Here is a 23,154-nt window from a genome sequence, read left to right on the forward strand (position 1 = left end):
CTATTTCCTAACCTTAGTGCACAATAGTTTTGCCCACTTAAGGGCTAGCATGTGTATTGTGTGTGATTATTTGTTTCATGCTCTACTGAATAAGTATGTTTTGTATCTACCTTTGAATGTGGTTTCGGAGGTGTGGATGTGGGTGTGTAAGCAACCAGAGTTCAGGTCTGGTCTTGAAGTCTGAGTAATGAATGCTTAGTATTTGGCTTTAATTATTCTCTGTGCATTGTTAGCCTCCGCTTTTGTCTGCCTTCAATTATCAGAGGAAGAATGAGTTCATTTCCTTAAAGTTTATTGGCTGTTACTGGTGCAGAGCAAATTCCTTAAAAGAGCAGGTTCCATATGGAGCAAATGGAAAGGGATCTCTGAGTTGGTAAGGAGGGGTGCTTGGAGTGGGGACTTGGACTAAAGGACAGAAAGGCAGATCTCTCCCTCCTTTTTTCTCCATTCCCACAAGGATACTGGATTTACATGGGGTATCCTGTTTAGCATTCCCCCTCTCAAGTGGAACCAGAGAAGGGAAACGATGCAAAGTAGAGGAGAAACACCTCACAGCTCCTCAGTTTCTCCATCCAAGGGGATGCCAATATCCACGGTGTAGTCTACATGCTCCCCAGAGCTCAGCCAGGGAATAGGGGTACGATTGAAGGACGGCCTGTTGGAGAGGTTCTGGTTGAAAAGGATCAAGGGCTCACCTAGCAGGGGCCCCAGGTCAAACTTTGGCATCTGGAAAGTCATGCGTTTGGAAGCCTTCTCATATCCACCATAGGGCATTGCCGTCCTAAGAAAGGATACATTATTTAAAAAACAGATTAAAAAACAAAACAAACAAAAAAAACCAGAGCCTTACAACTGAGATTTGAGCCCGTTCTGAGGGTGGGGAAATCTGCTTTGCTTGATTTCTGAAAGCTAATAATAAGAGGATTCCCTGCCGAGTTGATTCCAAATCATAGTAAACGTATAAGACAGGCTAGAACTGCTCCCATAGGGTTTCCAAGGCTGTAATTTTTATGGAAGCAAACTGCCACATCTTTTGTACCATGGAGCAGGTGATGGATTCAAACCACTGAATGGATTCAAACCTTTTGGTTGGCAGCCAAGAATTTAACCACTGTGACACCAGGGTTCTTTGGGCACTAGATTGAGAATCTCAGAACTAGTTGTGGCTCAGAGTAGCATGTTTCTCAGAGAAAGTGACCACAAACTCTATAGACCCAATACTCTGAGGCCACCTTAAATGATAATGTAGAGCCCCCCCCCCACCCCCCAGTGGACAGTGGAGGGCTGGGTGAAAGGACTCAGTGCTTGCATACAGATTTCCATGATCTATGAAGATAGAGAGTAGACACTTAGAGCCTTCCTAAAAAGTAGGGTATAAGGAGATTGAATCATACTACAGGAGAGTTAGAGAGTCCTAGACCTTGAGTGGAAGGGATCCTCAAAAGAGGCCTTCAAACAGGTAATAATATATTATTCTCATTTTACATTCAAGGCAACCCAGGCTCAGAAGTGAGCGACCTTCCCATGACCACATAGCTCATGAGTGGCTTAGGCACCACGGAACTCAGATCTTTTCTCTTAGCAAGATTTTCCTTCTGCACACTAAGAGTACAAGCAAAGGCCTTCCCTTAAATCTATTGCCATTGAGGAGATCCAACTCACAGCAACCCAATAGGACAGAGTAGAACCGCTCCTTGGGATTTCCGAAACACCTTTATGTGAGCAGACAGCCTCATTTTTCTCTCACAGAATGGCTGATGAGTTTGAACTGCCGACCTTCTGGTTAGCAGCCCAACATTTAACCATTACATCACCAGGACTTCTAGGCTTTCACTTAAAGCTTCCATATTTTTCCCATCACTCTTTATCCTCCTGAAACATTTGAACCAAAATCTCCATCCCACACACTGGAATACATCTGGTTCTTTCCTCACCATTCCTACCTGTTAAAGGACTTATACTTGGGGAGTTCAGCTTTGGCCCCATAGGCCAGCAGGTCAATACCAAGTTCCACTTTCTGCTGGGGGTCAACCCCCATGGCTCTCTCCCATGGGGAGATATAGGTCTTGAACACAGTGATGTGTTTTCCTTCTCCACCTGCCTGGTCTCCTGAAAGTCATGGGAGAGAAAAGTAAGTCAAAAACATGTCAGTTGATCCCATATCCTTGCATTAGGGTTTGGAAGCCAAAGATATGATATTCTGGTAATTGTGTAAGGTTTGTGGCATAATGACAGCTTGGAGTCAGATCTACAACTGGATCTTAAAAATCAAGCTTTGGGTGGAACAGACACATCTCTGTGTGCTTTTGGATACAGCAGTTCACCTAGATAATTCAGCTAGTCTCCCCTACTCGCCACACCCAGTCTAGACCTCATTCCTGAAGGTGTGCATCCTTGCTCTAAGGCCTAGACATATTATGCTTAGATTGAAGGCATTTACCTGTTCCTGACTGACCAACTCCCATTGTGCCGTCTCCTCCTCTGCCGGCTTGGCCCCCAGGGCCACCTGTGCCTCCAGAGCCAGAGCCAGAGCCAGTGCCAGAGCCTTGATGGTGCTGCTGGGCGGAGCCATACTGTCCAGCAGAGCCGCTGCCCCCTGCCTGGCCTCCACCACTGCCCTTGCTGTAGGAGAATCCCTGACCAGCTGTACCCAGCTGACCCCCCACTGTAGGAAGGAACTTCTGGAAGTGATCCTGAAAAAAAGTAGACAAAGTTAGGTGAGAGCTAGTGATGAATGCAGGGAACACACAATGAGAACTATGTACAGACAAGGAGGAGGTAATCAGAGACAAGGGCCAACTGGCAGACACTGAACCCACTCAGATTCCTTCTCCAATGCATGGTGGGTAAATAGCTTGGCTGAGAGGAGAGAAACTCTCTTTGAGAGGTGGGACCCCTTGGCTCAGTTCCTCCAATTACATCTTAGGCGAAGGCAGCTCATTAACTACATTCCTTATCTTCTCCTTACTAAGGTAAAAAGGACCCAGGCTTCGGCTTGCATAGTTCAGCTTTGAGAGGGTGGAGTTGGCAATGGAGAACCAGCCTTCATCTGAAGACAGAGCTCTGCCCCTCCCTTTTTCAGCTTGTCCAACACATGGTATTTTCTTCTCCCTCTCTCCTTCCTCCTCTTGTGCCTGTTGGACCAGGACTTCCTGACAGTGAAATTGTAGCTGGGTGGGGGAAAGGGTGCCCAAAAGGGCAACACTGGGTTCAGCTACAAAACCTAAAAATAACCCTGCTAGCTCCTTCAGGAGACTCTCCTGGCCACCCTAGCAGGCACACCCCCATGCTCCACCCAGTGTAACCAGATCCAGAGAGGGAAGAGGCATTTTGGCCTCCTAAAGTTAGATGTGACCGGCTCAGCATTTTCACCCTGTTCCTACGTAAGAGCCAGTAGCAACACTCTTGCCAGTAGCAACACTCTTGCCCCTGGCCCCATGTAGGTATCGGTTTCCACTCCCCCTTGAACCCTCAGGGAAGGTGGAGGGACAGAAAGGAAACAGGACAATATCTCTTCCTTCTCTAAGCTTTAACATCTTGTGCCTGGTCCTTCTCCAGCTCCTACTTATCTTCCTTTGGAGAAGATGCCTGAGTAAGGGATGTCAGAGTAGGGAGGACAATTCTAGTCCCTACACCTGGGGACCTGAAGGAAGAGGGACGCATAGGCCATTAAAAGACTGACCCTTTAAACAAAAGAATGGCTTATGAAGGAGATGGCTATAAGAATTAACTTAATTCTTTCTAGTGTTGCCAGATTTAGCAAATAAAAATTCAGGGTACCCAGTTGAATTTTAATTTCAGATACACAATTAATATTTTTTAGCATAAATAGGTCCCAAATATTGCATGGGATATGCATACCATATTTTTACATAAAATGCACTCACATAAATAAAACATACACACATAGGGTGTGCATAGGAAAGTAACACTTGAGGGAGTTGCATGGTTTTCAAAAACCATACCACACGCACATTATTTATATAAACATCTGGCATACTAGGAGTCTATATTAGTAAACAAATGGTTAAACATTCAACTACTAGCTGAAAGGTTGGCAGTTCAAATTCATCAGCGGTGCCTCAGAAGATATGCCTTGCGATCTGCGTCTGAAAGGTCACACCTGTGGCACAGTTCTACTCTGTACACCTGGGATCGCCATTAGTCAGCATCAATGTTTATGCCAAAAATTCTGTGCGTGCATCTGAAACTCAAGTTTAACTGGACTTCTTATATTTTTACTTTATTTTTATGTTCCAAACATTGCATGGAACAGATTTATACTAACTTGCCCATTGTATATCTGAAATACAAATTTAAGCATTCTATATTTTAAGTGGCAACCCTAGCTTTACCACTTACTCAATGTTATGAATTGAATTGTATCTCCAAAAACATATGTGTTATAGTTTCCAGACTCTATGCCTGTGGTTACAATTCCATTTGGGAGTGGGTTGTCTTTGGTATGTGTATGAGACTGGGTTAAGTGTGGGATGTGTTTTGAGTCAATCTCTTGAGATATAAAAGAGATTAAATAAGGATTCAAAGAGCAGAGATCGGAGAAGGCAGATGCTGAACCACATGAAGATCTTCCAGAAGCAGAAACTCAAAAGAGACAAAGACCTTCCTCCAGACCTGACAGACAAAGGCTTCCCCAAAATCTGACACCCTGAATTCAGACTTCTAGCTTCCTAAAGTGTGAAAAAATACATTTCTGTTTTTCAAAGTCACCTGCCTATGGTATTTCAGTACTAGAGACCTAAGACATCCAAACTGGGAGGGAATTTTCTCCCTGAGGATGTGGTACCTCTGTCGGCCCTCCAGCCCACTTTCACTGAGCTTTCCAGGTTGGCTGTAACTCGCCACAGACTGTTGGGGATTCAATATATCTGGGGGTTATAATGAGTTAATGAATTTGCAGAGAGGGGAGGCTGGTGATATTTTGGAGACGGAGACGCCAGTCCTACCAAGAAGCTGTCAGAAAAAGATGTAAGAGAGTGGTAGTGTTCTCAACTCACCATTGAGGTGTCAGAGAAGACGTCAGGGTGGTTCTCATAGATAAATTTCTCCACCCGCATCTGCCGCAGTTTGAACATCTTAGAGCCCCGGTTAGTGAGCAGTGACAACTCCTCCAACATCACGTCCCTTGGGACACTGATCTTCTTGCCCAGGTTCAGGCCTGAGCTCTCCTGCCCACCTTTCAGGGAGGTAAGGAGGAAGAGGCTTGGGAAAGAGGGTTTTCTTGGTTCGGGTTATGTGCCGTTAGGGGAAAGGTGCTGTCTGTGATGTCTGAACAAACTGTCTAGTTTGTCTAAATTTTGACTTCTTAGATTTGGATTTAGAATGAGTGCATGGAAACTGGACTGCAGAGTAGAGATAGTAAGGCTCCTAGAGTGGAGAGGGTAGATGGGTAAGAGGGATATGGGTAATGGGTATAAGGCAAAATAGGTAAAGGAGTACTGTAGGTGGAGACAATGAGGAAACTATGGCATGGGAGAAAGACCAAAGGCCAATATTATATGGAATTGTTGTTGTTAAGTGCCGTGGAGTCAGTTTTGACTCATAGCAACCGGTGCAGAATTTCCAGAGTGGCTTGTGAGTTTGAACCTCTGACATTGCAGTTAGCAGTCCAGTGCTTATCCTAAAGCACCACACCAGGAGTCTGAATATGGAATTGTTATTGTTAAGTGCCGTTGAGTCAGTTGCGACCCATAGCGACCCTATACAGGGATTCCAAGGAGCTGCTGGTGAGCTTGAACCACTGACCTTGCAGTTCAAACTGACTTTGTAGTCCAGCACATGACTCCACAGTGCCACACCAGGAGTCCAAATATGGAATCGTTGTTGTTGTTGTTAAGAGCCATTGAGTCGATTCCGACCCATAGTGACCCTGTATAGGGTTTCCAAGGAGCAGCTGGTGAGCTTGAACCACCAACCTTGCAGTTCAAATGACTTTGCAGTCTGACGCATCGGCCTACAGCGCCACACCATTGGTCACCTCTAAACACAGTCTTCCGAGTCCTTATGTTTGAACCTCAAGGCCAGCAGTTCAAGCTTACCAACTGCTCCTCAGAAATCCTATACAGTTGCTATGGGTCGGAACCAACTCAACAGCACTTAACAACAACAACAACAACAGTCTCCTGTCTTAACTCCTTTCAGTTATCCTCCCCCTCTATGAACTCTGGCTCCAAACAGCCTCAGGGTATTGGGAGAGATCTTGCCACCTGGCTTGCCTGCCTAAGCCTAGAAGAAATGCCTGCACAGTTCCCCAGACATCCTACCTCTGGGGAAAGAAGTAAGCAAACTAATTAATTTCTCAGAGAGAAATTATCCATTTACTGAGACCTTCCTTTGCGTCAGTCTCTGCCATGTATGTTTTCTTCCTCAAACATACACCCATTGGCATGCGGTTCTGTGATCCTGGACCTACCTAGGTAACATGGCACTGCATCGCCTCAGATTACAAGGTGGAAAGGGGAGTCATCAGTGTCTCGTCCTTTCTACTCCCTTCTCGCCTCTCCTCTGCATTGGAGTCCCTCTTGCCCCTTCAAACTAAGACATATGTAAACAGGATATTTCTGGGACTCTTGGGACAGGGATGATCTTAATTGGAAGTCCCACACTAGACAGTTGCATTCTTGTCTTACCTCCAGTGAGTTCCATGATCAGCTTGCTGGATTTCCTCTTCTTATTGGGCGCTGGGGTTCCTGACAGAGGCATTGTGGAGGGGGATTCACCCTGGACAGGATGGGAAGGAGAAATTGGAGGTGAACAGAGACAGGGAAAGGTATGGATTTACCAATAAACCTGTTTTCTATTTTAGGGCAATACTACTTAAGAGGGCTAGGGGGCAAAATTTCATCAGATTCTCAAAGAAATATGGATTCCTACAAAAGGCAGAAACCCACAGCTTTAGGACTTCTCTCTTCCTGGGAGGCAGGGCAGGAGGTACCTCTTGCCCCCACCCTCAATTAAACTATTTTACACAGAGGTGGTGCAGGGATTAGGAACACAGCTCAGTGGGGTTAAAAAAAAAAAAAAAAAGGCAACCCTGGCAAAATATTGGCACTGAGGTTTCATTGGCATAAGTTTTTATTGACATTGGGATCTCAGAATGGGTCTATGATTTCAGGCTTTGGTCTCTTCTTGGTCTTCCTCAAACCCCGTGGATGGGGGGTGGAGCAGAGAAACGTTGTGCCAGGGTTGTGGGGGATTCAGCCAGAAGCACTCTCCATAAGGAGGAGAGATTGTGGTTACTTCACTGGGTCAGCTGGAACCTGACCTGGAAGGTCATGGCTGTGCTCCCCTTCAGTTACCCCCGCCCCAGATCCCAGAATTGACATTGGGGTGGGGGCGGGGGTGGCAGGGAGCATTTGAACACTGATACCAGTCAATTCAGCAGTATCATAGCAGAAGATAGGAACATAGTAATAGGATCTGACAGTGAAGGAGGACAAGCTGGGAACAGATATAGACTCAGCTCCTCCTTCACAGAATCAGCCCTCAACAAAATCCGCCCTTCTGTTGAGTACTGTCTCACAAACACATTTGCACCTCGACTAACCTGGTGGAGTCTGCTGAGAAAAGAGTCCAAGAACTGCTAAATGGAGGTCATCATCTCCCTATACCTATCACAGCCCCTCCCAGATTCTTTTCTCCATCAGCCTCTTAGACCTGGGTTCCTCCAAGTGCCTCTCCCAGGATCTCTGTTCCCTCTAGGATCCCTCTCTTTCCAACCCTCTGTGGCTCCCCTGAATTGGGCAGCTGAGAGCTGAACATAGATGGGGTGGGGAGGAACTCACACATGATGAAAACTAACAATTATAGACACAGACACAGAAGTAAGTCGAGTGGACTCCAGCTCCTCCCATGGCCATAGAGCTGGACTTACCGGTGGCTCAAGCAGCGGTCAGCTCTCTCTGGGGTCCAGCAGCTTTGGAGGACTGTGCTGCTGTGACCGAGAACCCAAGCTGGACAGGCGTAGGGGCAGCACTGGCAGTGAGGGAGGGAAGGTGGTTATTAATAGAGATGATGCGTGCAAGCAGCTCAAATGGCACAGGGGGTACTGAGACCCTGGAACCAAGATCCCGCCCTCCTTACCCAGAGGCTCCTGAAGGAGGTAAAAGGCCTTTAGGATTCTCCAATTGAGCTGTGGGAGTCAGGCATTATTTTGCCTAGGGAGAGCTTCCCTTCCCTTAGCATTTGGAGATAGATCCAGAGAATCATTCGGGGAGAAAGTCAAGACAGAGGGAGAGGAGACAGGCAGCAAGGAGTGGACAGGAATTCATAGTGGGAGAAAGAGAACGAACATGCCCTGAGCCAAGTTAGATGGGAGCTGGAGGGACCTGTGGGTGTATTTGGGGGTAGGAGGGCTTAAGGCACTATGTTTGGGAAGGGAACAAACATCTGTTCACAATGTTGTTTTGTTGTTAGGTGCAGTGGAGTTGGTTCCGACTCATAGCAACCCTGTATCAGGTTTCTGAGGTTTTAACTCTTCACGGGAGCAGAAAGCCTCATCTTTCTCCCACTGAGTGGCTGGCGGGCTTGAACTGTGGACCTTGTGGCTCGAAGTTCAGTGTTTACCAGTGCTCCCTCTGTTCACAATAAAACTGCTCTTTTCAAGTTTCTCGATGAGCTGATCTTCCTCTGTTGCAGGCAGATCTTGGCAGGATAAGGGATCAATTTAACCAAAGCCAATGCTTCTAGGCAGTCAGAAAGTCAGGAACGATGTGGGGAAGACAGAGCAATTCTGTCCATCTCACTTTTTTCCCCCCCTTAAACTCTGGCAGTTCTTAGAACACTTGGTTCTTCTATTTAGGGGAGCCCACATCAGCCTACTCTACAGAATAGATGTTGATGTGTCCCTCACATGCACATGTAGGCTTCTGATCTGCCAGGGCAATGTTCTCTGAGGGTCCTACTTGGGCTTTCCTTCAAAGGGTTTACACACCCCACAGGCCCTGGGCTGCCCCATTACAAAAGTAAACTTTGAGCAGGGGCATAAGCTTGAAAGCCCCATGAAGGGAAAGCTATCATTGACCCATCCCCTTCCTCAGTAGGCTGTGTGAATATCCTGGATCTTCCGCTACCTTCTGCTCTGAATCTGGAACCACTTGCTATTGTATTTCTAATTGTAACCATACCACACGGTGGCAACTGCCTGTGGAAGTGGCTTTCATAACTCCCAGATCTTTCAGTCCTTCTTTGAGCTCCCCACTCTTCCCGTCCATACCTTTCTCCCATCCTATACTCTACAGGTATAGACTAGGGACTAAAATGTTCTCCCTTGCTTTTTGTTCGTCCCTGCTAAGACCAGTATGCCTCCAGTACCCTCATCTTCTCTCTTCTGAAGAAGCAATTAGGAGAAAATATATAAACAGCAAAATGTGATTTTATCATCACTTCTACCCTCTCCCCCTTAAAAACAAAAGGTGAAATTTTTCTTGTTTATCCATGGTTGTCTACTTAAAACTACCAAGGTGGATGAAGACAGAAAATTTAGCCTACTGTGCTTTCTGGGCGCGTCCCTTGGAATTCTGAGAGGCTGTGTACAAGAAATTATCAATGTCCTGGGCCTGATTATTAGCATAAATATGCCCCCTGCTGGTAAAATTGGAGCAATGGCACATTCCTTCTCAGAAACCTTTATTCCAGCCTAGTGTGGCACTGTGGGTAAAGCCCTGGACAAGGTTGATGGTTCAAACTCACCAACAACTCCTTGGAAACCTTATACAGGGACTCTACGAGTCGGAACCGACTCCACGGCACTAACAACAACAACCATCTCTAGTGATGTCTCTTAACTAATCTAACTCCACACGGATCCACTTTTCTCTCCTTTTCCCTTCTCCCATTCCCTTTTCATCCCTAGCCATTTCATTCCAAAAGATTGTTTAACACGATTACTCCCTCTATGAAGCTAGGAAATGTTCATGGTTAAAGGCCCAGATGACCTTTCTAACTTCTTTTAGTTCTGAAAGCTGAGACCATGCCTGGAAAGTATGGATCAGGGGCTGGAAAGGAAAAGAATCTGGATGGAGAATACATGGAGAGAAAGCCAAGGGAAATGGTTTAATTGGAGCAGAATGGAATTGGTAGAGAAAAGCCAAAAACCAGGGGATGAATGGCAAAGGCTTGAAAAAAATGGGTGTCAGGAATGGGAGAAGGAGTTCAGAAATCAGATCAGGGAAATGACTTAGAGAATATCAAGATCAGGATTTGGATAGACAACTAGAAGAGATGACAGCAACAGAAGTTCTGGGGCATAAATTTATTTTTGTGCACAAAACAAAGTACCGTGACTCACACCTAATATGCAAAAGACATGATCAGTTAGTTTCTCAATCAAGCAGCAAACATGGCTGGTGGTGGACAAAGTGAGAGGGGAGGCCATACCCATCTAAGATCAGAGATCAGGGCCTGATGTTGGAAAGGAACTGCAGTTAGGAGTTCTGAGGGGTAGGCTAGGAATAAAGGGAGGGTTTGGCTCTGGTCTTTTCTCTGTCCTTTCCCAGGTCATCATGACAGGCTGCAGAAGACAGAGTAAGGGACAGACTCAAAGGCAGCACAGTCTCCAGCTATCATTTCAACACTCTGCATACACTCTCACACACCCCCATCATCCCCCTTCACTATACTGACAAATACATTCCTCTCTCCCAAACTTTGCCCAATCCCCTCCCTGTACACTGTTGGTTTCTTGTTATCCAACTGCACTCTGTTCGCACTAGGCTCTCCCTCATCAAGCTCTTCTCTATGGCTCAGTCCTTATCATTCATTTCTGTTCTGCTCCTGGTTTTTGACTCATTGTCCACACCTTGGCTCCTTCCTCTTGCCTTTCTACTTGAGACTCACAAGGCAAAAAAGCCAATCATCTGTCCATTCTCAGAGGAAATTTTATATTTTATCATTTCCTGGATGCTAGGGTGTTCAGCATGGGCTTCTCAAGTTGCTAATTTTCTGAATTCCTAGTTCTAACTTGGTCTGGCTGCTTTAACAGCCCATGCATGATATCCTGGTCCTTCAATATGCTCATAGCTCGTAAGTTTCACAAGCCGCTGTGCATCTGCTGTAGATGGTGGTCTCTAAGGAGCTATTCTCTAGTCCATCTCTTTCTCATCACTAGACAATCCATGTGGAAATAATATTATTCCCAAATTGGGCCTTTATTTCCACCTTCCCACTTACTCTTGCCGTAAGAAGAACATATTTATATTTGCACATACACACACATACATGCCTGGGTATATGCCAGCCACGTCTGGGAAAGAAGAGGGACAGGTTGAGTGCAAACAGGCATCAGTTCATTCCTTTTGCTGTCTGTCTGGTGGTGAGCATCTTGCCAGAGTTCCCAGTGGTAACGTCTCTGAGTACTTTTCAATGAATGTTAAAAAGAGGCCCACAGAGAAAATCACAAAGGTAGGGCAACAGAGATGAGTGGAAAAATGGTTATGGGAAGAGAGACCTGGGAATAAAGACAGAGAGATCCAGGGAAGGAAATACAGAGACAAAGAGTAATAAGGTAGCTGGAGGATGAGACACCAGCTCCTAGACTATCTCCCACAGCAGGGAGCTTTAGCCTCCAAATGCTTGAGAGGAAGGAGTGGGATGGGGTAGGAGTAGCAACTTTAGGAACAGATATGTTCCACCTCTCCTTGGTCCTGGGAGTTGTGCTCTGCTTACTAGTGTCCTGCCCCAGGCCTCCACACGTGAGCCTGCAATCCTGTTCTGGTAACTGAGAACCTTGGTCTGGTTACCTGGAAGCCACAATAGTTGGAGGAGGCTCCAAGGCCCCTGGGAGACTCTGGAGTCGGGGCTGGGCTAGGGGCAGGGCCTGAGGCCAGCTCTGCTCTCCAGATGGGCTCATCCAGTGTAGTGGCTGCTCGTGGAGCAAGCACTGTGGGGGCCAGGGGCTCTGCAGTGGGCTGGGGAGCAGGTGTGGAAAATCTGCGGATCTCCTGGACTCGGGCAGTTTTGGGAGGGCCTGAAGCAGTAGGGCCTGGAGTCGGGGGAACCTCATCAAAACAGAACATGGCAGTTTTCAGTTGGTAGGGCTGGTGTCTCATGAAATCAAGAACCTTGATACCCTGCTTGGGGGTTGCCCGGGGCCCCTGAGATTGAGCCTTACTAGGGAGAGTTCGGGCAGCTTGAGGGAAGAAAGGTGAGAGCAGTGGGTTATAAGCAATAGGAGGTGGCGCACGGATATTGGGAGAATATTTCCAGGATGGGGGCAGTGAAGGAGTAGGAGAAGGGCTTCTGGGCCGAGTGCTAGAGCCAAAGGCAGGACCCGGCGTAGCTTCCACCACAAACCTGTCTGCGCGGCTCTGACGTTTAGCAAATAGCTCCCCACCCCTGCCCTGCAGCCTTGGTGGCTCAGGCATTCGGGATGAAGGGACCCCCCCATTCATCAGCCCATCAAGGAACCCTCGAGATAGGGGTTTAGGGGCTACTGGGGGTGGAGTCTTAGGTGTCATAGGGGGTGGAGTCTTGGGAGCGATGGGAGGCGGGGTTTTGGGTGTCAAGGGAGGCGGGGTCTTGTAACTCCTGCCCCCTGGTGGCTGCATGAAGTTGCAGGCTTCAGCCCCGAGGCTCAGAACATCCTCCTCAGGACCAGATTCTGCACCCCCGGCCCGAGGTTTTTCATCCAGGTTCTGCACCAGTGACAGAAGCTCGGGGTTGGGAGAGTTCTTCGTCTCCTCATTTCCCGGCCGGAACATCTGCTTCCGAGTCCCCCGGCGCCGGGCCTCCTGCAGGATGCCTGTGCGGGCAGCTGGCACCGAGATGCGCTGCTCACGCGCGCTGGGAGGCTCAGGTGCAGCTGAGCCCGGGAGGGCCGCCTCTGGGCGGCCTGCTGATCGCATAGGCGCCGATAGGAAGATGGAAGCAGTAGAGGTCATGGCAGCAGCGCTAGAAGGAGTGGGGGCCTCCGGGGCTCCGCCTGGAGTAACAGGCCGACTGGGGGCTGGGATGTACAGGGAACTGGTGGCTGTCACCGGGCCTGAGAACTGGTGGGTGCTGGGGGAACCCAGGGCCGGCACATGACTAGAAACCTCGGGGGTAAAACTGGACAAAGGGGTGGTCCCCTGAGGAGAAGACAAAAAGGGAGGTGGAGCGGGGCTGGGGCCGCCCAGGCTTTCATTTGCTTTTTTGGGAGCTAGGGGCCGGAAAATAACTGAGGTGGTACCTGAGCGTTGCCCTTGTAAACCTGGAGTAAAGGGCCTGGCTGACCGGTTAAAGATACCAGAAGCCTGGGAAGGGGCCCCCCCGCCAGGAAAAAAGGGTCTGGGGGTGCTGGCTACAAGGGTGGGCAGAGGGCTGGGGGGGAGTTCAGTCACCTCTGGAGGTGCACTCTGAGCACGAAGGGGTGACTGCAGAGCCTGCTCATTAAACAAGGCTGGTGGGCCATCCTGAGCCAGCTCCTGGGAGCTGGAGGCTGCGCGCTGGCGCTGCTGTTCAAAGAGCTGGGCCCCTCGTCCAGAGGCCTCATTCAGCTGCCCTCCAAGCCCAGGACTCTGACCCTCTGCTGCACCTGAGCGAGGCCTGGCCAGCTCCATGTCCAGATACGGGCTGTCCCAGTCAGACTGATTGGTAAGGCTGCGGGCGTCTGAGAAGGCTTCTTCTTCCAGCTCAGACTCACTTGTTGGGGGGACACCGTCCTCTTCCTCCTCAACTCCAGTCCCAGTCCCAGTCGCAGCCCCAAAACTCACTAGCGTGTACTTCTTAGCTCTCTGCCGCCGTTTCTTAAACATAAGCACCCCCTTGGAGTGGGGGTTGGGGGCGGCAGTTAGCAGGGATGCAATGGTCCGGCATTTGGTCTTGGCCTCCTTCACACTCTTCTCCTGGAGGCTCTCTGCGTGTTGCAGTTCTGAGGAGGCCAGGAGAGAGAATGGTCAATGGGGCTTCCCAGTTTTTTTCTAGTCCTGTGTCCTAGCTCCCTTGGGCCTCCCTTCTGTTCACTGACCAAACCTACTGTGTCTCCTGCCTGTGGCAAAGTTATCTGACTTAGGGGCAGAGTGGAGAGTGGAAGGTGAAACCAAGGACAGCTGAAAGAAAGGCAGGCTCCAGCTGACTGTCCTGACTCCGTCCTAACCACAGCTTTCCTCCTCTCCTCTCTTCCCTCTCCTCTGCTCCAGTCTTCCTGGAGATGTGCTCTTACCCACTTCACACACATTCCTCCCTGCCTTCTTCCATTCCTAGCTAGCAATGGTTGGGATAGATCACTCCTTACAGTAGGAAGGGAGTTGGAGCAAGTGCCAGGAAAAAAAAGATGATAAGGGACACTTTTTTTTCCCCTATAGAAACAGAAGCCACCTTAGGAGGCTTCTCACACAGTTTGAACCCCTGGGAACTATGTCCTCTTTCTACCCCTGTCCCTATGATCCATAAACAATGAGGATTTTCATTCACAGAGCCACCCCCATCATGCAGCATGCATCATATACAAACATTCAGAGAAATACTTACCATCAAACATCATTTCAACAAGAATATTTGTCAATGAAAAGCCAGCTAGGGGTATATTTACTCATGTGTAAATATACATCTCATTCACATTTTCCCTTTCTCACACATTCACGTTCACATACACATATATAAATACATGTGCTCACAAAACAGTTACGTTATGACACAGACACATTCCAGGTGGTCCTTCTTCACCAGAGGAAAGACACAGTTCCTAACTATGTGGACGAAATCTTAGAACTGATATTTGCTTTCCAACCACCGGGCATCCCTCTGTGCCTCACACCTCTGCTACTTACAGCCAAGGGTAGGTAGTCTTCAATCCAAAATACAGGAAAAGTCAGAGTGTTGTTCTCGAAAGTAACCCTCCACATCCTACGAAACCTCAAGGTCACCACCTAAATATCTTTTCCTTTCTCCAAAACTTGATGGGTGGGTTTCTTTGAAGATCAGAGCTGTCCCCCTCTTTTTCAAGACCTCTAAGTAGAGAGCCTGGGCAGCTACTCCCAGACAAGCATGCAGGGGACTATGTGCTAAAGGGAGTCAAGGCAAGACTTCCCACACCATATGGGGCCTGGGTAGGTGGGGCCAGGAAATGGGAGCGGCTGCCTTGCTACTGGAACCCTGCCTTGGACACCAATATTCTTTTGTCCAGAGTTCCTGAAAATATTTTGAAATTCCATCTACTTGCCATTCAAGATGCCAAAGAATTGTCTTTCTAATTCCGGCTCTCATGCGTTTCATCCCAACATTTATAACAGAAGAGCACTGTGAAGGGAAGAACAGGTTCTAGAATCAGGGTTTTGTTCCAACCCCAGCTCTGCAAGGTTTTGGGGTCTGGAAGCTTGGGAGCATGAAGATCAGTTTCCTGATCTGTAAATGAAGTTGATAATGACTACCTCACAGAGCTGGTAGGAGAGCAGTGGGGGCAAACTGAGCACTTGACACAGTGCTCAGATTCCCGGTGGGGAGCTGTTACTATCTTCTTGATACTAGTTCTACACTTAAGTATATGGGCACTTTCTTATTCGCATAGTTCTTCTCTATTCCCCTAAACACACATACACACATACACGCTTTCATGTATTCATAGTGTGCTCACATCTCATTCCCTCTCCCCAGGAGCTTTCTATCAGCCATGTGGTGGTCACAAACCACTCTGACAAGTGGCCATAGCATCAAACCATTCTGAGACAGCAGTAGTGAGTGGCACTCTCAAAAAGAGGAGAAAGAAGAAGAAAAAAAAGGAGGAGGAGGAGGACAAGGGAATAAGATCTTTCCCAAAGACCTCCTTCTTAAACTGCTGATACATTTCCGTCTCCTCTGGATCCCAGAACTTTCTTGAATATGGGAGGGTAGTACCTGCATAGAATGGGTCCTGGAGCTCAGGATCTGGGCCTGGGGCTTTGTCACAGCAGGCTTGGCTGAGGGGCTCTTGGCTGATGGACTCAAAGGTCTCCATGCTGGCAAAGGCAGTGTTGGCTGGAGCAGGACCAGCTTGAGCTACCCCCATGCCTTTTAAAGCCCCTTTGTCTGGTCCCCAGAACTGGCAGCTGAATGAGCTCATGGGGTTATTTTTGGAACTTGGACCTCTCCCTTCTCTCAGCTGCCCCACAAGCCTTGGTGTGACGGATGTCAGCACCTGCCTAGCCGCCCCCCCCGCCACACACACACACATATACACACACCATTTGACAATGAGGCTTGCTTGGCTAAAAATATCCCAGATTCACTAACTACAGTTTCAGCCAGCATGATGTGAAGGGAGATGTGTGTGCTAAAATAAGAATCGTGGATAAGCATGGGATCCTGGGCTTGCATCTGGAATTTCTTTGTGGAGTCTTGGACTCTCTCAGAGATGTCAGACTCTAAACGGTGATGTTGTTAGTGTTTATTCTAGACTTGATGATGGTGATGGTTGTGTGTTATGAGTCAGTTCTGACTCATAGTGACCCTATATAGGGTTCCCAAGGCTTTAAATCTTTGTTGTTGTTATTGTTAAGTGCCATCGAGTCAGTTCTGACCCATAGCGACCCTGTATAGGGTTCCCAAGGCTATAAATCTATACAGGAGCAGAAAACCTCATCTTTCTCCCACCTAGATTCAAACTGTTGGCCTTGTGATTAGCAGCCCAACTCATAACTCACTATCCTACCAGGGCTCCTTTGTTCTAGACTTTGATTGTTCTTATTAAGCGCTGTCCAGAGGCACAGAGTTCTCTAACTCAGGAAGAGTGGAGGGGAAAGAAGAGAGATGAAGAGTAGAAGTGAATGAATGGTCTTTCTGGGAGTAGTATGAGGACCAGGGAGCAAGTTCACTCTTGGACTTTGTTCCGCAGCTCACATCAAAAATAGCAAAGAGCTTGAGATAAGTTGAACTGGCTTTTTCTGCCCAGGCCTACATTCTTGCCTGAGATAAAGAGCTGCAAGCCCTCCCTTCTACCACTTCCTAGGGATCTCATGACCAACCCCTAGTCCCAGAGTCCTCAGGAATCCTAACTGAAGTTACACATATGAAAAGTAGCTCTGATGCTATGCCTGCAAATAACACTGGAAGATCTCCTCAGCCCTGCCCTGCTTCCAAATCCTCCCCAGCCCCATGCTCACACTCTAACTTCTCCCCTATCCTGGTACCTAACAAAGTAACAACTACCACCAAACCCTACATCTATTCATGCTCCTTTCTAACTTCTCTATCTGCTCTGTACCTGCGTTAGGTTGAACTACCTGTGCCTTTTTGCCACATTGGGTTCAAACAGCAGAAATAAGAGAGGTCGTGAGAATGTTATTTTCCTCTCCCACTGTAACTCTTCTCCCCTTGTCTCAAGACCATCTCCCAAAGAAGGGCAAGGTGAATGTAGATCTACAGGGGTAGATTTAGGGCCCAAATTGGCGCACCATGCTTGGGAATAAGGGATGCAGGCACTCACTGGCTTGTTTGGCCTTCTGGGTGTAGCTGGTAGTAAGATCTTCTGCCACTGGGTGGGGAACAGGCCCTACCATAGGAATGAGGTCAGGACCAGGCCGGAGGGGTCCACGCGGTAACAGCAGGGCTTCGGCTGGGGGTGGCTGAAAGGCTGTCCCATCCTCCCAAGATGGGGAGCTCACTCTGCTGTCGCTCTGGCTAGGAGGGCCGGGGACTGCAGGGGTTGGCTCTGCAGGACTATCTGATAGGTAGCTCTCCTCAGGTGGAGCTCCTGGAGGGGTGGGTCTCAGGGGGCCTCGGCGGCGAGGGCGGCGGGTCTTCTCCTGGGTAGCAGGGCCCTCTGCATCACTGTCTGTCTCTCCGTAGTAAGCTTCACTGTCAGGGGGTGAACGAAGGCTCCCAGGCTGCAGAGACTGGGGGACTGGAGCACCGGGAGGCTCAGGACTCAGTGGAGACACAGGTGATAGCACCTGAAGTTCACTGGGAGATGGTGATCGTAGTACAGGCCCTTCGTCCCCTACCCTGTAGGGGGGAAATGTCAGAACTTGAGAGATGGGTCAGGTAACCGACAGGTAGAGAGAGCTGCAGGAGATGGAGGAAGAAGATAGAAGGAGAAGGGACCGTGAGACAGGTGGAATGAATGATCTGGAAAGAGCGAGCTGAAGACAAACTGGGAGGCAAAGGTGCTTGGAGGGCCCTGAGAAGAAATGGGTGTAGGTGATAAGATGAGGAGAAGATGAGCCCAGGGTTGAAGTATGCACACTAACTCATATATCCATTTGACACCCCATCCCTGAAATACACGTACATTCAGGCCCCTTGGGAGGCATATACAAACATCTACACTGTAGCACAAACACATAAGTGGAAATGGGCACGTGACAGCTGCTGAAGCCAGGCTAGTGAGAGGTCGAGCTGAAACAGGCAATGGGAGACCTGAAGGCAATGCTTAGATTCGGAGAACAGGTAGGGGCCTCCAAACCGTACCTCCGCACAGTGAGGACAAGCTGATTCCCTGAGGCATCAACGAGGTTCATGGCACTTGCATGAGAGAGGCTAGTGCAGGAGACCCCGTTGATGGCCAAAAGCTGATCCGTCTCTCGGAGTCCTGCTCTGCCAGCCTGGCTCCGTCTTCGGATCTGAGAAGGGAGAGAGCGTAGATGAGGGAAGGCTCCAAGAGAAATCGAATGAAAGCAGTTAGGACAGGAAGGACTCTTTGTGAAGGGGATTTTACTTTGCAGGGTAAAAAGGGGTCGGAGGTGCTGGGGAGACCTAGGGTTACAGTTGAAGGAGGCCCGTCTAGAGGGAGGAAGGTGGAAGTGGCGAGAATAACATTATACAGGGAGAGTTAGGGTAACCACTGAATGAAAGAGGATTGGGAATAATTGCATGGAGGAGGTACTAGATATGGTGGTTACAGCCACACGTTTTCTTCCAAGGGCAAGGTTATGTACACACTGGTTAGTAGTTCTCTTTTAGGCCTTGGAATCCTAGATGCCATTATCTACACAGTCAAGAGGTTAGAACAGTATTCCTGATCAGAACAAATACAGCCAGATTCCTGGAGACTGTGATTGTGTGTGTATGTGTATGCGTTGTGTACATGATGGTGGTGGTGGTTATGTGCCATGGAGTCGGTTCCCGCTCATAGCGACCCTGCATAGGGTTTCCCGAGGCTGTAAATCTTTATGGGAGCAGAAAGCTTCATCTTTTTCCTCCGGAACTGCTGGTAGTTTTAATCTGCTGACTTTGAGATTAGCAGCCCAATTTGTAACCACTATATTACCAGAGTTCCTTTTTGCGTACATGCATACACATATATTTTAGAGTAATAATAGTTATAGTGTTTACCATTTACTGAATGTTTACTAAATGTCAGGCACCCTACGTCTATTATTTGATTTTCATCCTTAACATGGTTCTATGAAGTAGGCGCTATTATTACTTATATTTTATAGTTGAAAAAACTGAGGCATGAGAAGTCAGTGGCCTATAGGGTGAAACCAAAAGAGTAATGACTTCATCTAAAAGGCTAGACCTTTCCATGACCCTCCTTGCACCAAAGAAGCCTTGCCTTTTAAGAACAAAGAGTCCCTGGTGGTGGTTATGTGCCGTGGAGTCAGTTCCGACTCACAGTGACCCTCTACAGGGTTTCTGAGGCTGTAATCTTTATGGGAGGAGAAAGCCTCATCTTTCTCCCCCGGAACAGCTGGTAGTTTCGAACTGCTGACCTTGCAGTTCGCAGCCCGACTCGTAACCACTACGCTACCAGAACTCCTTTAAAGAGTCCCTAGAGAGTACAAATGTCCCTAGAGAGTACAAATGTCTGCTAACCAAAAGTGTGGAGGTTTGAATCCACCCAGAAGCACCTCAGAGGAAAAGCTTGACAATTCACTTCTGAAAAATCAGACCCTATGGAACATGGTTCTGCATGCACACACATGGGTCACAATGGGTCAGAATTGACTTGAGGACAGCTGGTAGTGAGAGAAAGGGTCTGGTTTAAGAAGAGGGAGCATTGAAGGCATGGGCAGGGCTGGGCTGGGCTGGGCTGGGTAAGGCAGTCTCAGCTCATCACTTATCAGTTTGTCAGAGAGAAATTAGAACCTTCCCTACATTCCTAGAGTTTGAAGTAGAGGCACAGACCTAGTAGAGCAAAGAGCAGGGCCAGGCCTGGGCCTCTGCCCCCATGGTGCCTCAGGGAACTGAAGCAGAACCTTTCTTTCCCCTGCTGCCTGGAAACCAGGAATTCCATTTTTTTTTTTTAGTGCCCGCCCCTCCCCACCCTCCACAAGAAGCCTGTGGTCAGACACCCACCGAACATGAGCATGCTTCCCTGCCCACCTCCTTTTCCCCCACTGCTTGTCTTCACAGCCTCCCAGCCACCACATGACTCTTTCCAGGTTTCCTTGGGTTCCCCTTTCCCTGAAGCCTCATTTCAGGAGCTCTCCCCTTACCTTGGACACCTGTAATGGTTTCCTCTGCTCGGCACCCCCCTGAAGTCGGAAACCCCAGGGGGCTCCCCCTGACAGAGTGACCAGCACCTCTTCCTCAGCACCCATAGCTCAGCTTGGTCTATGGCCCTTGGAGTTTAGAGAGTGTCCGTCCTAGGGAGAGAAGTTGAGGTGCTGGTACTCCGTCCGGCCTGCCTGTCTGGCTGTCCTGTTCTTGCTGTCCCAGGCCTCCCCCCCCCCCCCCCCAAGACCACACACCGCAGGCAGGCAACTTGGCCCTGGGATCAGTACAGTCCAGCACATGTGTCCTGTCAATCCAAGCTGGGCTCAAAATAGTTGCCGGCTGTCCTCTTATCCCTCCCCCACCTGTGATACTCCCCAAGCTAATTATAGTCAAACTTGCTGTCCTTTCTTTCCCCCACTCTTCTGCCTGGACTTTTTACTAAGGACTCAGACTACTCTAGCTTTCTGGGTTCTAATAAACGGACATTCTTTCATGAACTTTGCTTTCTCCCTGATACGATCATGGATTGATACCAACAGCTTCTTCCAAAGCTCATTTCAAAGTGACAGCAGTAGGAGCTTGCCCACAAGTTCTGGAACTTTTCAGGAAAGTGCCCCCTCGTGTGTGGCATTGACCTCCTAATTGGAGAGCCACATCCCACTGCATTGTTGAACACGGTGGAGGAATTCTTCTGATCAACCTTGTCCCGACTGAACTGTTATCTCCTCCACAAAGCCTTGCCTGGCTATCTAATCATTCCTTCCTCTGAGCAACACCTGTGTCTTGTTCATATTTCTATTATCGTATTTATCAATGAGTATTCTTATATGTCTACATGCCTGTATCTCTTCCTAGAACAATGCCTCATACATGTGTCTACATGCCTGTATCTCTTCCTAGAACAATGCCTCATATCATGTGTGTTCAATAAACGTTTACAGAATTAAATTCTTACAATCCATAGGAGGCCATGCAAAAGTGGATACATGTAAGTCATGCTAACCCATGTTAAATAACTTGTCTTTATGTTTCCATTGAATGAATGTGCCTTACATTTAGAGATCTCTTTCTGTTACAAAACATAAAATTAATGGTGTTGCAACTGTAGTTACTAAAAGCTGTAAGATTCCTTGGAATAGTTGCTTCACTAGTGCCCTAAATGCTGTTTGTCTTCATGTGTGATATAGTCATTGAAAACACTTGGAATTTGAGGTGAAGACCTGGATATGAGTTCTTGTTCCATCATTTATTAGTTTCTGATCTCAAGCACTCACTTAATCTTATAAGTAAAAAAATCTAAATACTCGTTCATTCATTATTCAAACATTTATTGTTGCAAAGTACACTGGAGTTGTATTATACCAGTGGCTTTAAATTAACCCTGCGTAATTATCTGAGGAAGTCCTGGCATGGAGCTGCAGGTTAATGTGCTAGACTGCAAGGTCAGTTTGAACCTCAAGATCTGCAGTTCAAGTTCACCAGTTGCTCCTTGGAAACCCTATACAGGGTTGCTATGAGTAGGAACCTACTCAACAGCACTTAACAATTATATGAGGAGTTTTTGTTTTGAGACTTCAGATAAATGATTAAAAAATTCAACTTCATAAAAACAAATATGCCTGCGTGGCAAAAACTACCATAATGCAAACTTAATAAGATAAATGACACACTAGGGTGTAAATTTCCTTAATTCAATATCAGAGACAAATGCCTAATTTCCAGAATATTTCCAAAGCTCTTACAAATAAGTAAGACAAGCATCAAAAATTTAAAAATATGAGGATAAGTAAAAAAGTATTCCTATGCGAACCATCAGGTCAGCAGTTCGAAACTACCAGCTGTTCCGCGGGAGAAAGATGAGGCTTTCTGCTCCCGTAAAAATTTACAACCTCAGAAACCCTGTACAGGGTCGCTATGAGTCAGAACCGACTCCATGGCACACAACATAAAACCATAGAAACCTTTATTAAACAAAAATATCAAAATGTGAAACTCATTTCTTGGTATAACTTCTGTCTAGGTCTATACACCTCTGAAGGTAGTGTGTTCTTTCTTTTTAATTTAAACTTTTATTGTGAATTGAGTGGTAGTTTACATGGGAGAACATTGGTTTTGCACCCATTCTATCATATTTCATTTCACTGCAATGATTACAATCCCCTCCATGCATCATCATACAATAGTATTTACTTCTATTCCCTCTGTTTTTGACATACACAAAAACACTCAGGAATACATCATCATTTAAACAACCAAAGGCACATTCTGCCTCCTGGCCTCCAGCACACAGCCTTTCTCTTTCCATGAGTCTAGAGTCCTCAGCTGCTCTCTCTATGTCAGCATCTCTGCCTTCATCTCTGGTGTCGCTGCTTCTCTGGATAGGGTCCCACATTCTGCTCGTGCTCTTCTCCCTTGATGGTCCTAGGGTCCTCTGTTCCTAGACTATAAGATTAACTACTCCCCGATATATGTTACAAAACTTCTACCTTTACAGTTGTGACAAGCGCAATTAGTCATGATAACAATTACTCACTATTGAATCATTAGAATCTTATGCCCATCTTCTTTCACCAGACCCATTTAGACAAGATGAACACTATTCGGTGGGGATTCTACCTTCCCCTCCACACTTTTTTTTTTTTTTTAATGTTTTATTGTGAATTATATGATAGTTTACATGGGAGAACTTTAGTTTTACGTTTATTTAATCGTATATCATCTCATTGCCATGTTCCAATCCCCTCCATGCATCATCAACCACCCCCAAAGGGTAAATCCCAGAAACTCACCCCCTACACTTCCCCC

General features: G+C 47.5%; 2 protein-coding genes across 3 annotated transcripts; both read right to left on the minus strand.

Annotated features, from left to right (window-relative positions):
- Nucleotides 1–279: 279 nt before the first annotated feature.
- On the minus strand, nucleotides 280–8,240 carry MYOZ1 (myozenin 1). Its single transcript, XM_006835893.1, has 6 exons — nucleotides 7,895–8,240; nucleotides 6,651–6,741; nucleotides 5,019–5,197; nucleotides 2,441–2,693; nucleotides 1,944–2,109; nucleotides 280–781 (listed from the first exon to the last, which is right to left on the minus strand). Exons 2-6 carry the CDS (start codon nucleotides 6,721–6,723, stop codon nucleotides 550–552), a joined length of 903 nt encoding a protein of 300 aa, XP_006835956.1. The 5' UTR covers nucleotides 6,724–6,741; nucleotides 7,895–8,240; the 3' UTR covers nucleotides 280–549.
- A 3,444-nt stretch (nucleotides 8,241–11,684) lies between these two features.
- SYNPO2L (synaptopodin 2-like) lies at nucleotides 11,685–20,453 on the minus strand. Of its 2 annotated transcripts, XM_006835894.1 has the most exons (4): nucleotides 20,349–20,453; nucleotides 18,379–18,530; nucleotides 17,396–17,913; nucleotides 11,685–13,867 (listed from the first exon to the last, which is right to left on the minus strand). In XM_006835894.1, exons 1-4 carry the CDS (start codon nucleotides 20,451–20,453, stop codon nucleotides 11,685–11,687), a joined length of 2,958 nt encoding a protein of 985 aa, XP_006835957.1. The 2 variants fall into 2 exon arrangements, with proteins under 2 accessions (XP_006835957.1, XP_006835958.1); XM_006835895.1 differs by lacking the exons at nucleotides 17,396–17,913; nucleotides 18,379–18,530; nucleotides 20,349–20,453 and adding an exon at nucleotides 15,829–15,942.
- Between the last annotated feature and the right edge of the window lie 2,701 nt (nucleotides 20,454–23,154).

The sequence above is a fragment of the Chrysochloris asiatica genome, unplaced genomic scaffold, assembly GCF_000296735.1.
Source record: "Chrysochloris asiatica unplaced genomic scaffold, ChrAsi1.0 scaffold00020, whole genome shotgun sequence".
Classification (NCBI taxonomy): Eukaryota; Metazoa; Chordata; class Mammalia; order Afrosoricida; family Chrysochloridae; genus Chrysochloris; species Chrysochloris asiatica.

Excerpts from the sequence above, each read along its gene's own strand:
- SYNPO2L (XM_006835894.1), bottom strand. The coding sequence starts at position 20,453 with ATGGGTGCTGAGGAAGAGGTGCTGGTCACTCTGTCAGGGGGAGCCCCC. Across the intron at positions 18,531-20,348 it reads AACCATTACAGGTGTCCAAG|ATCCGAAGACGGAGCCAGGC; the intron begins GTAAGGGGAGAG and ends CTCCCTTCTCAG. Across the intron at positions 17,914-18,378 it reads CTTGTCCTCACTGTGCGGAG|GGTAGGGGACGAAGGGCCTG; the intron begins GTACGGTTTGGA and ends TCCCCCCTACAG.
- MYOZ1 (XM_006835893.1), bottom strand. The coding sequence starts at position 6,723 with ATGCCTCTGTCAGGAACCCCAGCGCCCAATAAGAAGAGGAAATCCAGC. Across the intron at positions 2,694-5,018 it reads TCTTCTCTGACACCTCAATG|GATCACTTCCAGAAGTTCCT; the intron begins GTGAGTTGAGAA and ends ACTTTTTTTCAG. Across the intron at positions 2,110-2,440 it reads AGTTGGTCAGTCAGGAACAG|GAGACCAGGCAGGTGGAGAA; the intron begins GTAAATGCCTTC and ends CATGACTTTCAG.